At 45.0% G+C, this 14,268-nt stretch overlaps 1 protein-coding gene and 1 long non-coding RNA gene across 8 annotated transcripts in view; one reads left to right on the top strand and one right to left on the bottom strand.

Moving 5' to 3' along the window:
* Nucleotides 1-14,268, bottom strand: part of Alpk2 (alpha kinase 2) — a 111,833-nt gene that overhangs the window by 72,030 nt on the left and 25,535 nt on the right. For 3 of the 4 annotated variants that reach the window (XM_075968462.1, XM_075968463.1, XM_075968464.1), the window contains one exon: nt 3,526-5,215. In XM_075968462.1, coding sequence (XP_075824577.1) covers nt 3,526-5,215 — 1,690 coding nt within the window. Of the gene's footprint in view, nt 1-3,525; nt 5,216-5,655; nt 5,747-14,268 lie in introns of those variants that run through there. The other variant, XM_075968465.1, reaches the window with a different exon arrangement.
* Nucleotides 1-14,268, top strand: part of LOC142847632 (uncharacterized) — a 39,318-nt gene that overhangs the window by 499 nt on the left and 24,551 nt on the right. For 2 of the 4 annotated variants that reach the window (XR_012910267.1, XR_012910266.1), the window contains exons 1-2: nt 4,192-4,623; nt 5,103-5,234. This is a non-coding gene — a long non-coding RNA (uncharacterized LOC142847632). Of the gene's footprint in view, nt 1-684; nt 1,209-4,191; nt 4,624-5,102; nt 5,235-14,268 lie in introns of those variants that run through there. The other 2 variants (XR_012910268.1, XR_012910269.1) reach the window with 2 other exon arrangements.

Genomic DNA, 14,268 nt, shown 5'->3' with positions numbered 1-14,268 from the left:
ACGAAATTCAACTGCAGTGACATCCCACAATGTGACATGGGCCACTACAGTCAGGAACACCCCTGAATCAGGGTGTATTAATGTAATTCTATTGTGCACATATTACACATGTAATTATATTAATGTATATAATGCAACTAATGTGTTTGATTTGATATTAACTTTCGGTTGTTGCATGATCAGAAACCTTTTGCCATTGCTAAACTTTTCCTGACCCCCACATTCACTACGGGGTCACAACCCACAGTTTATATAGCTAGGCTTTAGAATAAACCAACCCATTCCCAGGACTAGAAGAGTGGATGGACGGGGATCTTGTCTGTGGGAGGTGGCCAGCAGCATCTGACATGTGGAGATAATGACAGACTGTGCTCAGGACAGTAAAGACTGTGACATAATCAATAATCGCTGGAATCCTGCCTAACCAGGTAGTTAACCTCCTACTGTGGGGTTACGTATTCCCTCGGTGACTGGGTGCCTATGATGTGGCAGCCACGACTCTAGCACTTGATACAACACACACCAAACAAATTCTGCTCCACCAAAGAGTTGCCTCGCTTTCTCTGATTAGTGCTAATTCCTCGTCAGCCCGATCTTCACTCCCAGGACCCGAGACTGCACACTCGTACTGTCTACTTGTAGTCTTAGAATTGCAAAAAGATACACGAAGCTCTCTGGGGTGAAGTGAGGCAGACACAGGCCTTGTGAACTCAAGGCGTGGGTGAGCTTACTCCAGCGTGGCTGGGGAAAGAAACTTAAGATGGGCAGAGTTTCAGGCCTGGGATCAAGAACATGAGCTCAAAATCAAGATGAAGAGTTGGCGGTGTGATCCTTGATGAGGATTCAAGTTAGCCCGGGGTACCCTTCTCTGTTTTCCACTCCCAAACTGGAAGGCGCTTTGGAATCTTCCATAAATGTAGAGAAATTGGGGGCTTTCCAATCCTAGCCTGGGTCAGTAACTATTTCAAGACAATGCCTAACAAGATGGCTTGGCTTTGTGAAAGAGACGGGAGACGACAGAAAGTAAAGACACCTGGAGACTCGTGAGTCAGACAGGAGATATTCTGCAGGAGGCCCTTACAGAATAATAACATAGGCGATTAGAGGCATGGGATTTCCCTCAGAATGCTAAACCTGATGATGTTCAGATGAAGACAGAATGCTAAAAGATAAGCTGCCAGTCACTTCCTGCAAAGAGACAGCTCGAGGTAAGTGGGTAAGACTAGACTTGAGGATGGAAAAACTTATAAATATGAATCCGAAGGCAGGATTTTAAAGCATTCAAAAATCCCTAGGTGCCCAAACCTCAGGAGTCAGAGAATAAATATTTAAAATGCACTTGAACTTAGTTATGGAAAAAGTCATTTTTCCCTGGATCATATTATACAAGGTTTTATAGAATTCCCAGTGACTCCCCTATTTCTATGTTGAATTTGCAATAATAATTAGCCACTTGCTATCTGTTGGCCATGATTTATAGAGTGTAAGAAATTTAGATATCTCACATAATTAAATAGAAACTTTTCACAGGGCTAAAAGAATCTGCATTTTTACATATGCCAAACCCAGAGGGAAAAATCCTCCGGCTTTAATCTAAAGAGAAGAAATGCCACTGGCCCAAACATTCCACTTTTCTGTCACTTTTCCGAACAGGGAAGTTCAGGGTCTTCATTAATCACCTAATAACACTGCACAACATCAGTCAAGAGGGGATGGACGTGGATTCACAATGAACTCTGACAGATGGGTCCAGGCTTGGTCCCAAAGACTGGGAATTTTATTTAGCTGCATTTTCAGTAAACCAGCTTGCTGGTCACAGACGCATACATCTCCAATTCTGGTTAGGGCACAAACTGAGGAAAGCAGGGGTCCCTTCCCTCCTGGCCACAGTTAACAGATCTAGAACCTGCTTCTCACAGGACTGAGTCTAAAGCCAACATGGTCAACTGCCACCTTCCTCTTGCCTCCATCCGTTAAGAGGAAAGGCCCTCTTTGGGGAAACACATTCTAACTGCACAAACGACTGTAGAAAGGTGCTTAGCTGAACTAGAAAGGGACATTCTGTGTTCAATGGCATTAAAAGGTTAACACTGGCACTTCAGACTAGCAGTTAGCCAAAGTTCCTCCGTGCACCGGTCATGTGCATAGACCTGTGGCCATGGTGTGTGAGCCGATCCATGGGATGTTTAAGGAACACAATGGACCAAGCTGGTTTGCCAGCAGAAAGGAGAAAGGGTGGCTCCATCTGGCCAACTTCACCAGCAGAACAGAGCAACTGGTTCTTCTAGAGTTCGGGTCTGGACATTTGTACTTTGGCTATTTTATGACAGGACCTTTAGGAATCCAGAGCCCTGGGGTCTATTATTTCTTCTCATTGAGTTCAGCTACTTTGCATTAGGGATTATTTCTTTGGAGTGTTTAGTCTTCTATAAAAATAATACCAGATTTTTAATATAGATTCCCAGGTAGTAAGAAATATCAGTGTCTCTTCAAGTTTGGGAATAACAAGAAGTATAGTAAAAGGGTAATAATAGTAATAATTATAATAGATGGATATGTAGATGATAGATAATTTAATAGATACATGGGTGCAAACATACATATGGACACACAGACATTCCTAAAGACATTTGTTTCCAAAAGCCAAATCTTGTCCATAGCATATCATCAGCCCAAAACCTATTATAAAACTACATAATTAAAAATACAAGTATAGGAAACATAATATTCTCTATGCATTAATTATTCCTATAATTCTGTCTCTTTCAAATCAGAACTAAAAATTATACCCAAATCATTATCAGGAGACAATACATTTTCTTCTTGGCATTTTCTTGGCCTCTTTTATACTTTATGGTCTAAGGAAAGCAAAAAAAATAAGGCAAACGCCCAATCAAAAGCATTGCATCACACGCACAACAAGATCAGCTTTTCCTCCTTTCTCCAATGTGGCAAGTGGATCCTGTAAGCTTTTCAGTCCCACCAAAAGGCTGCCACTTGTATTATGTGTTCTGACTAAAGCCGAAGTCTACCATTTTCAAAGTGTACCTGAAAAATGACCAGAAAGAATGGGATCCCCCTCCCTTTAAAGGCGACACCATGAACAAGTACTTGAGAAACTCTCGGAAGACTGAGCACTGCCTAGTAAAACACATGCCGTAGGCAAAATATCAGGTTTCTTTCGCAGCTGTCCAGAATCCCATTAGTACACTTCAACCTATCGCTCCTTCGCTATAATTAGGACGGCTCAGGGTTTATCTGGGCCTTCTGTCAAAGCCAGATTTCCTTCCTAGCTGCCGAAACAGCAGCCGCCATTCACAACTACCCCGACGGCACTGGAATATTTATTTTGATTTACATTAGAGTACAAGAATTGTGTGAAGTGACAAACACACACACACACATACACCACACACACACACACACAAACACCACACACACACACACACACACACACACAAAACGTGTCCTCTCGCCATTTAAAAACAAAACAAAACAAAATAAACAAAACAAAGCAGGTCTTACCTGAAGATGGTCAGTCTGGTCTGTTATCTGGCTTGCTTCAAATATTTGATTAAACAGCTCCCCTCTTCTCCCCAAGTTTGTGTCCCCTTCCTTCGGAAGTGAGTCTGCCGGTGGCCGAGGGGTTTTGGTGTCGTGCTCTGCAGAAAGCGGAATACACGGTTCTGTATGGAAGTGGGAATTCCAGCCAGCAGCTCCTGCCTCGGTGTGTGTGGGCTCTTGTCCATAGTTCCCAGTTAAGGGGTGCCTAGTCGGTTCCTTGGGGAGCAGATCAAGCGTGTCTTTTGGAGAATTGTCTTTCAGCAGCTGCTTCTTGGCATTTGCCTTCATTCCGGGCCGCCTCGCCCTGGTGGGTCTCAGGGCAGCCTTTCTGCCGCCCGGATACTTTTCATCTGCTCTTTCCCCAGCCAGGCTTTTCAAACCCTGCTTCACTTCTGACTTTTCTAACCCTCCAGATGAGGGCCTCACCCCTGCCTCCGTCTCTGCCTTATCCATGGTCTGCAGACTATCACTGGAGAATTCCTCTCCTGCTTCAGGGTTGTCTCTGGTTTCTCCTCGAATTCCTGGACAATCATGTCCAACAGCCTCGGAAGCAGTAGGGAGTGGAGCCCTCCCCGGTTCAGTCATCTTAGCCGTTCCATCCTGGTGAGGTCCCAGAGTAAGAGTCATTCCTGCATGCAGGGGTAAGGGACTATGCCTGGAGGCTCCGCTGCTCCTGACCCCCACTTCCTGGGGTTGTGAGTGATAAGGACACAAGCCAGTGGTGGCATTCGTAGGCCCCATGTCACCCGACACCCGAGGCCCACAACCCATTTCACTGAGGAAATGCTCACGCCCACCCGGACCACACTCATTCAATGCCATCTCTTCGTCATCGCTTTCTAATAAAAAAACTCGGTCAGTCCCCAGCAGGCTACTTTGCCAAACGGCGTTAGAGTAATCCGTCATAACATCGGAACATTCCAGATACTCCAGGTCATCATCCGAAAACTCCTCCGTGTAGGTTAGGGTTATCTCTGGGCAAAGTTCATAGTCACTGTCAGAGTCTTCACTGGAAACCTGTGGGCCGGGCTGCACGGTGATGGAGTTGCTGTCACCTGGGTAAGGACACAGGGTAGCCTCCGGCAGTGGGAGACTAAAACTGATGTATTTCTGTGCTTTGGGGTTTTGATGACGAGGGGTGACACCCTCCTCATTAGCCCCTTTGCTACCACCAGTTAACCCCGGCTCAGTTGCATGCCTTGTCCTGTGCTGACATGCATCCTGTTTTTCAGTAGTGTTATCTGAATGAAAGGAATTGTCTTGTGTGTTGTTTGAATTGTACGGCTCTATCCTTTGTCTTGTCTCTTTAACATCTAGAGGATTCTCAGAACTGGAAGCACCAGAGTCATACATGGCCTCTCTCTGGGGCAACCATGAGTGGCTGGATGTGTGGGGGGAGGGATCAGCTGACATGCAACCCCCCACACTTTCTTCTCCCTTACAAGGGCTCCATTTCTCGTCTGTGTGCTTTATGTCATCTCCTTCATGTCTCTCTGTTTCATGTTTGCCCGCCACATCCCTGGCACCTCCTGGATCAGGGGACACTTGCGCATCCTGCAGACACTGGACCTCAACGGATGCCGAACAGCAGATCATCCCCTCGCGGCTTCTTGCAGAGACTTGATAAACAGCAGCATCGCTCTGGGTACAGCTAGAGAGAGGACAGACAGGTCAGTGCAGTGACATTTGTCACATCTTGGTGTTTGAGAAAATGGCCAGCTCTGAAAAAACTGAGGAGGAAATATATATATATATATAATGTATGTATGTGTATATATATATGTATATATACATACATATATAGTCTATTTTTATTTTACTGTTTAAGTTAGCGTTAGTGCTCTTGAATTTCAAAGAGCATTATGTGTGAGAGGCATTCTATACAAGTAATAAAGGCATTCTATCTCAATGTTCTCAAACAATGCCAGCAGTAGCTCTTTTTAAAGACTACAGAAGACACATAGCTTTAAAAAAAAAAGAAAAAGAAAAGAAAGTTTTACTTTTTTGAAACTATACTACAGCTATGTCATTTCCCCTTCCATTTCCTCCCTCCAAGAAGTGGGATTTCTTGTCGAAGAAACTATACAATACCATAATGGGGTTGTATGTTGGAAGGTCGGTGCCATTTCCTCCCCAATGGGACTGAAAAATCTAGCTCCCAGCCGTGAGCTTCACTGCTGGAAATGTGTGTCCACATGTCACCTTGACTAATGTGGATCAAGTCAGGTGTCTAGCTTTGGCCCAGCAGGGGAGAGCTCTGAATCATGCTAAGCTAAGCTAAGCTTGCACTCCCTGTTCCAAGAGGGACGGCGCTCCTGTGGCTTTTTCCTCTCTTGACTGGAGCCACAAGGAGCCTGCACCTGACAGGCCTCACTGACTCATTCCCTGCAGGGAGCCTTCCGAGAGATGCTTAGATTTTCACCGACTGCTTTCTGTCTAAAATGTCTACAGTTCTCTAACTCAGGTGGGATGAATTAGACAGATAGATAGGCGCACTTCTGACTCTAGTTCTGAGTCCCTCTTCACCCTCCCCGGAGGGAACCCTTTATCTTCTCGACCTATATATGCTCATAAGGCTTCAATCACGGGAGCTTGGTGGGGGTGGGGGAGCGCTCACTAACCTAACTTCAAGTTATTACTTCAAGGATGCTTTATTTAGACGGTAGTCAGTTTCTAGATGGATTGATCGTGGCCATGACCTACACTCTGCCTTGGATGACATCCTGGGGAGCTAAGTTTAGGGAAGCAGTCTATTTTACAAGCTTATTCGGGTCTGGAGGAGTGTGAGGGGGCTCCAGGAAGCAGAAAACTCTTTTGCTGGAGTATTCTTCAAGAATATGAAAGTGTCAAGGCCGAGTAGCCTTTAGTTTCCCCCAAGGTGAGCATAAGCATCCTAACAGCTTGCCAGGCATGGTGGTTCACACCTGTAACTCTGGCGCTGGGAAGGCTAAGATAACGGTCGGCAGCAAGTTCAAGGCCACAATAGGCTACAAAGAAAGACTCTGTTTCAAACAAAACAACAAAAACTAGAGGGGGGGGAACCTGAGAATGTTATTTAAAATTCCTAAATCAAAGGCTGAAGAAATGACTCAGCAGCTAAGAGCATAGTCTGCTCTCCCAGAGGACCCAAGTTCAATCCCTGGCATCCACATCTGTAACTCCAGTCTCAGGAGATCTGATGCCCTCTTTTGGTTCCCGCAGATACCAGGCATGCACACGGTACACAGACATGCATGGAAACAAAACACCCATACACATTAAACAAGTAAGTAAAATTACTTTCTAAAAAGAACATTAAGTTTCATAAGTCACAACTTCTAGACGGAGGAATTAAAACATGTTTTCAAAGATAGGAGTCATTCCCACCCCCCTCCAGTCCACTGCTTCCCTTTCTTCGTCAGTTAGGCTCAGGTCTGTCCAGCTAAAACCAAATAAAACTGATAAAAAGCGACCTTTGCAGAGTTTCCTATTACATCCATCATTCCCTTCGTGAGCCTTCTCGATTAATTCCTGGAGATCTGTCCTCAGCTATGGGTTTACAGGGAACATCAAAGAACATTGTGGACAACAGGAAAATCCTGAGTAATTCAGCCATTCTGACCTATGGGTGCCAGGAAAACCCCGAAGGGATGATGCCCAGTGTAGAGAGACATGGAAAGAAAGCAAGGCCAGGAGGCACGCAGAGCCACACAGGATGGAAGACGGGCAATTGATCAAGATCTGAGGAGAGGCAGGTGTGGTGGCACACGCCTAACCCGAGCACTTGGGAGGCTGAGGCAGAAAGATCACAGACCAAAAGCCTAGTTTTGCCTACAAATACTCATTTATATCAATGAGAGAAAATAAATGTAAATCTTCGAAAAATGGCAAAAGTAACCGTATTAAAAATAAGTTAATAATTGAATTGGCTATATCAGATTACGTGGTTTAGTTAAAATAATTTAAAGCACATATTTCAGTTGATATCAAATTTCCACTCCTCCCTCCATACACTGAGTAGAGAGGAAAAGGAATTGGACGTAAGCAGGACCAACTTTCCACTGGCTAATGGGTGCTATGTATTTTGCTTTTTGGTTGATGTATCTTTGATTATTATCTTTAAGTATCCCACAGAAAAGGGGGGGGGAAATTGGGCATAATACCAGTATCTGTTGTATGCTTCTATGTTAAAACAGTCTAGTTACACCCACATGCAAAACTGCGGTGCAAGTAAGTTAAGTAATTCCTCCATAATGATAAATTGGGATAAGCCAGTGATCCATTGAACTCTGAAGCCTGGGTCTGTGTACAAGTCAAGAAAACTGCCATTCAGAGAAAGGAAACAGTAAGGTAGAGAGAAATCATTGCGTAAATGAAGCATTTTTATCCAAAGTCTCCATCCTACTCCGTCACTTAGCAATCCTGTGGGAAACATGTGTTGATACCTGGCATTTTGTTGAGAGCTGAAGAGAGTCAAGGAGATGGGTGAGATCTCGCATCTATCACTGGCAGCCTCAGAGGGAGCCTCAGAGAGTCATTCCATGCAAGGCTGCATTCTAGAGTGGGCAAGATAGCTCAAAGAAAGGACTTCGGTGGTAGCCAGCTAAAATGTGAGGCTAATGGGTATACAGAAACTGCAAAAGCTGCTGGCAGAGAGACCTGTGGACCCCGAGGTGATACCTAAAACCCCAAGGAGGAATTCCCAGAACAATTGAGTTCCACACGTGTTTGTCCTTCCTAAGGGAGGCAGCAGCAACCTTCCACCCTGTCAGAAAGTCTTACCTTGAATTCTCTAGGCTCTTTCTAAATTAATCATTACCTTATTAAAGGAAAGGGGGTCCAAATTATTGTAACTAAATGGGGTTCCTGGGTTTGTGCCCCCAGAATTATACCATACTAGAGAGGCTGAAACCTTTTTGGTATCAAGACTCCAACAACTGAGGATACCAAAGCACCTTTGTTAATGTAGCTTGTGTCTGTCAATATTTCATCAAACTGAAAAGTGAAACATTCAAATTTTATTTATTTATTTGGTTTTTCAAGATAGGGTTTTTCTATAACTTTGGAGCCTGTCCTGGAACTAGCTCTTGTAGACCAGGCTGGCCTCAAACTCACAGAGATCTGCCTGCCTCTGTCTCTGCCTCCCAAGTCCTGGAATTAAAGCCATGCACCACCACCGCCAGGCTTCTTCGTTTTTTTTTTCAAATATTTCTTTATTCGTTTCAAAATTAATCTATCATACCTTAGCATATATAGCATGTTTATAAAAAACTAAGTATATCTTCCAAAAATAAAGTAGAATTTTATGAAGGACATTGTGTTACGCTTTCCTAGGTATCTTTAACATGAGGCTTAATGGAACACAGCTCGAGATTTGGGTCTGTTTCTGCATCCGGTATGATTCAGTACACTGTTTCAGTAGCTGTAGAGAATTGGCCCTCACATAGGTACACACGAGAAGATGCCAGAAGAGAGGAGAGCTGCAAGAAGAATATCTGAGGGAACTGGAATGTTCTAGTTCAGAAAGGCACAAAGTATTGAATGGAAAGGGTTGTGAAATCTGGATTTTATCATCAGTAATAGAGACGTTTAGTTTTCCTTGCAGCCCATTTTGCTGAGAAAATATCGGCCAAACATTATTTGTCCATTTGTTGAAGTGTGTGTGTGACTGTCTGTAGTTCAGGTGGGCAGAGGTCAGAGGGTAGCCTGAGCTGTTCATCTTTGTCTTGAACATTGTTTGAAACACGGCGTCTCATTGATCACTGTGGCATAGGCTAGCTGGCCTGCAGGCTTCCGGGAGGGCCTGTATCTACTACCCATCCTTCTGTAGGCACGCTGGGATTGGACACGGGTTACTCTGCCCCATTTCATGTGGGTTCTGGGGATCTGCAGTCAGATCTTCACACCTGCATGACAGTTTTGAAAACTGACCCCCCTACACTCCAGGCCCTTGTCCACTGCTTTTTGCCCAAGCAAAATCATTCTCTGGAAAACAAGTGGCTACTTCAGCTTGCAAATTAGATGATAATGCATATGCTCTTAGTCATAGCTTCAAGGAGTTCAGCAGTGGGTTTTTATGAATATGTATTCTGTCTTTTAATATAGTTATCAAAGGGGTTTTTGCTGAATTGTTAAGATCTAATAAAATTGGTCAAGTTTAATATGTCCACAGAAGTTGATGTTAAAAAATACTCCATTGTTTTTAACCACAGCTATATGGCAGTGAAGGAAGTCAGGGCAGGAACTCAAACAGGGCAGGAATCTCAAGGCAGAAACCGATGTAGAGGCCATGAAGGAGTGTTACTGGCTTGCTCCTCATGGCTTGCCCAGCTTGTTTTCTTATAGAATCTCAGACCACTAGTCCAGGGATGGCACCACCAACATGGATCACTGATAAGAAAATACCCTACAGGCTTGCCTACAGCCCGGTCTTATGGGGGCATTTTCTCAGTTGACTCCCTCCTCTCTGATGACTCTAGCTTGTGTCAAGTTGACTCAAAAGAAGCCAGCATGTAAGGCTGTACACACCTGTAATTCTGGCCCTTGAGAGGCAGAGGGAAGAGGATAAAATATCAAGGTCATTCTCAGATTCACAGTAAGTTAGAGGCCAAACTGGGGCACATGAAATCCTGTCCAAAACATACAATAGCAGGACAGGGATTTCCATGTGGGTTGAAAACTGAGTTATCCCAGCCATAGCTGCTGTTCTTCCTCAGTGTCTGCTCTGAGGCCACTTCCCTGATGCCAAGCATCCCCCCACCCATTGCTGGAAATTAAACTGTGCCTCCTGGCTAGAGGTAAAACTTAGACTCCTTCTAGATCTGGAGCGTGAGCCACCACCCTGGGCCAGGGCCATTCCACTTCATCGCATACCCGGCTCTCCAGTGGAGAAGAGCAAGGACTGGGAAGGAAATGTCTGCCTGGTCTTCTCCCTGCAGCCAGGCTGTAGTTTGCCTGAGCCTTGCCTAGGCATGCCACAAGGAGAGAAGAGAGGACATAACTCAGTAAATAACTCCATGATGACAACTGTGTCCTTACCTTGTCACAGAACCAGGTTAAGGTCATTCTATTTTCTTAGGCTGTGTCTGTATTTTAATACCTGGCTCCCTATTGATGTAAGTGATCTTCATTAAGTTATTTGAAATAGCAAAAGAAAGGAGATGAAACTGGGTTATTTCTTCCTCCCGTCTTCCTTCCCCTCCTCCTTTTCCTCCTCCTTGTCTTTTTCATTTTTTCTTCTCCTCCTTCTTCTCCTTTGTTTCTTCTTCTTCTCCTCCTCCTCCTCTTTCTTCTATGCTGGGAATCAAACCCAGGACTTTGTGCATATTTAGCCCATGCTATCCCACTGAACTACACCTTCAGCCCAAAGCTTTGGATTTTTCCAAGCAAGCCTCATGCCTGTGCTTGTCATAGTAATAAAATTACAGTGCCAGAGACACATAGAACTCCCTTGTTATACTTTCTATAACCAGCTAAGAACATTTCAAAGTGAATGAGGAAATCACTGATCATATCTTCACTAACCCACTCAGTAACCTAGCCAACCAATGGGTTGAAGCATACAACTAAAGAGCTAGAAGGAAGTAGGAGCTGTGACCAGGCCCATTTGGCCCTCAGCCACATCTGTCTTTCTACTGTTCTGCTCTATGACATCAGGGTCAACTTCTTGCAGCTGGACCTCCCTGGGTCCCAGGTGGCTGAATTTTTGCTGTATATGACCAAAGAAAGACAGGGGATTAAAGGGTGGGAGAAAGGGAGAAGCTAGCCTTGGGCATCTTTCCAGGTTGCGTGTGTTTTGCAGCTCTGGGTAGCAGGGACCACCTTCCTATGGTCTGTCATGAACCTTGTTACTACCCATTGTTTCTTCAGCCCAAGAGATGGCGGCTTCCTGAGGATACTGATCTCTGAGTGATATCCCTGTTCCCTGTTTGACTCAATCCCTATTGTAATCCTGCATCAAATGCTTGGAAATGAGGTTTTGTCCTTCCTCCCAGATGCAGAAATGGCAAATTTTATAGATCTTGGATATGAGACCCAGGGAAGATGTACTTGCCTTCAGCCACTCAGATGAAAACCTGATAGGGAATATCTATTATACACAGTGTGTGTGTGTGTGTGTGTGTGTGTGTGTGTGTGTGTGTGTGTGTGTTACTCTTCTATTGCTGCGATAAAACACTATAACCGAGGCAACTTACAGAAGAAACAGTTTGCTTGGGCTTACTGATCCAGAAGGATAAAAGTCCATGATGGCAGAGAGGAGATATGGTGGTTTTACATCTTGAACTGAAAACAGGAAGCAGAGAACAATCTGGAAATGATGTTTGGCTTTGAAACACCAAAGCCAGCCCTAGTGACATACTTCCTCCAGCAAACCGCACCTCCAAAGCCTACCCAAACAGTGTCACCAGCTGAGAACAAAGTCTTCAAACATCTGGGCCTATTGAAGACATTATCATTTAAACCACCACAGTGTGTTAGCCACAGATAGGAAAAAATGGTTAATTCCTATAGAACCTACCTTCCCATCTGATAGAAAAATGAAATGTCTATATAAATAGCTAAAATATAGGACAGTACCTACTAAGAACCACTAAAAGTCATGTCAACTGCATGGATTCTGGACCAGTCAACAGAGAGAGTGAAGGTTTCCTGGGTACTGAAGCAGGCCTAGGAAATGCATAGTTTCGAAAGGAAAGATGGCATTTTCCTGGGACTGGGAGGATAGAGATCGATCCAGACAGAAGAACTGAGAAGGAGGGAACATCTAGGTGTTCACAGGAAACACTTAGCCATTGCTTATTTAGAGTAAGGGCCAGGGATAGATAGGCACATAGGGAAATCCCACCATTAACTATTCAATCAGGATCCTTGCTTTTAATCAGTGTGGGTGGGGCAGGAGTGTATGCCTGAGAATGTGTGTATGGGTGAATGCAGGGGTACGTGCGTGTGTGTGTGTGTGTGTGTGTGGACACCAGAGGTCAGCCTTAGGCGTCAGTACTCAGGAGATGGCCACCTTGATATCTGAGACAGGAGTTTGCTGATTAGACTAGACTGTGTGGCCAGTGAGCTCCAGAGGCCGAACGTCTCCACCTCCCCAGCACTGAGATTATAAATGTATGCCACCACTTCCAACTCTTTTTTAAGCATGATTTCTAGGGATCAAAACCTCAGGTCCTGCCCTGAGCTGCCTCCCAGGGCACATTAAGGAGTGCAAAGGGGTCTTCTTAACACCCCAAATGACAAACAGAGATGGAAACTATGCTAGAAAAATTAAACCAAATGATCCAGGTGAACCAAGACATACAGGCACCGGCCAAGAAATGGCAGAGCCGAGATGGGGGAATGTCTTCTATCCTACACTGGGGGGGTTAGACCTCAGGCTCCAGTTTGCTGGAAAGCAGATTAAAGATCCAGTCAGGTCAGAATGGAAGACAGTTCTGTAAGATGTTCACTGCGTTGAATACCACTGACCACGGGTGGGGAGAGAAGGCTCTTCTGCAATAGGGCCTGCAGCCCTAATTGATCAGTAAGTAACACTCAATTATCCAATACAATCAATACTACATTTCCAGCACATGTCACAGGACTTGATAAAGGAAGTTTTAAAATTAGCATAAGATTTAGTCGCTCCCGCAGTGGAGCTGAGCTGCTACTTCGGGAATGAAACGAGAGCATGCATGATTTACAAACCCAAGTGTCATCAAATTCCAGCAGGCAAGCTGAGGCTTCTTGCGGTTAGCAGGGGAGAGGTCAAGGTGGCCTAGATCTTCAGGGAGTAGAGCCGGCACAGGGAACTCGAACCCAGTAGGAAAGGATTAAAGTTAGGTTGTGTGGGAAAGAAGGGAAGGCATTTCGGGCAGATGGACCAGAGCAGTAGATGCGGGAGCAGTCATGCGGGAGGGTCTGCCAAACAAGGCACTGTGGTGGCCGTCCCAGAAGACAAGGGCTGATGCACGGGGCATAGCACAGGAGACACGGCGACATCAGGAGCCATGTGAGCAAATTGCAGGGCAGGCCTGCTTTTACTATTCTCCACGCGCCCTGTGGCTAGGGAACAGCAGCGTGTGTGCCTGGGGTCACGTATGTCACGTGCTAGGTGACGTTAGGTAAGCTTCCCAACAGCTCTGGATAATAATGACTCTTCCACCTGGGAAATGACACAAGGTAAGGGACCTAATTGTTAGGAAGGGCTTAAAGCAAGACCAGCCTCCTGGAGTCAGTAGCCACCAGAAATGCTTTGAAAAATGATTTTTGGCACATGTATATATGTATGTTCAGGTGAATATACACGTGTGATTAGACACATGAACATGTGTGCACACGCATATGGAGCCCAGAAGTCAACCACAGGAGTCATCTACCTTGTTTTGTTTTTTAAACACAGGATCTCTTCCTGGGACCTAGTGCCTGCTAATAAGGCTAAGATGGTCAGCCGTCTGAGGTGTTCCCAGCTCCCAGCTTCACCCTGTGGCGAATGTTCTTACCTCAGACGATGACAACATCACACTCCCCTTTCCCCCTTCACCTCTCTGCTCATGGCACGCCACCAGAGAGACCTCCTTCCCTAGCTCTGCCTTCCCTCTACCTGTATATTTTTTTTAACCTGATGCATCATATTCTTGCCGGCTTGTTACATGTCTGGCTCTTCATATTGCCCTTATCCCAGAAGACCGGGGACTCTAGTGTACATTGGCTTGTCACCAGTTTCTAGAATGGTTCCTGGCA

This window comes from Microtus pennsylvanicus, chromosome 4 (genome assembly GCF_037038515.1).
Source record: "Microtus pennsylvanicus isolate mMicPen1 chromosome 4, mMicPen1.hap1, whole genome shotgun sequence".
In the NCBI taxonomy this organism is placed as follows: Eukaryota; Metazoa; Chordata; class Mammalia; order Rodentia; family Cricetidae; genus Microtus; species Microtus pennsylvanicus.
The sequence above is the reverse complement of the archived record's forward strand: the minus strand, read 5'-3'. Positions and strand labels throughout refer to the sequence as shown.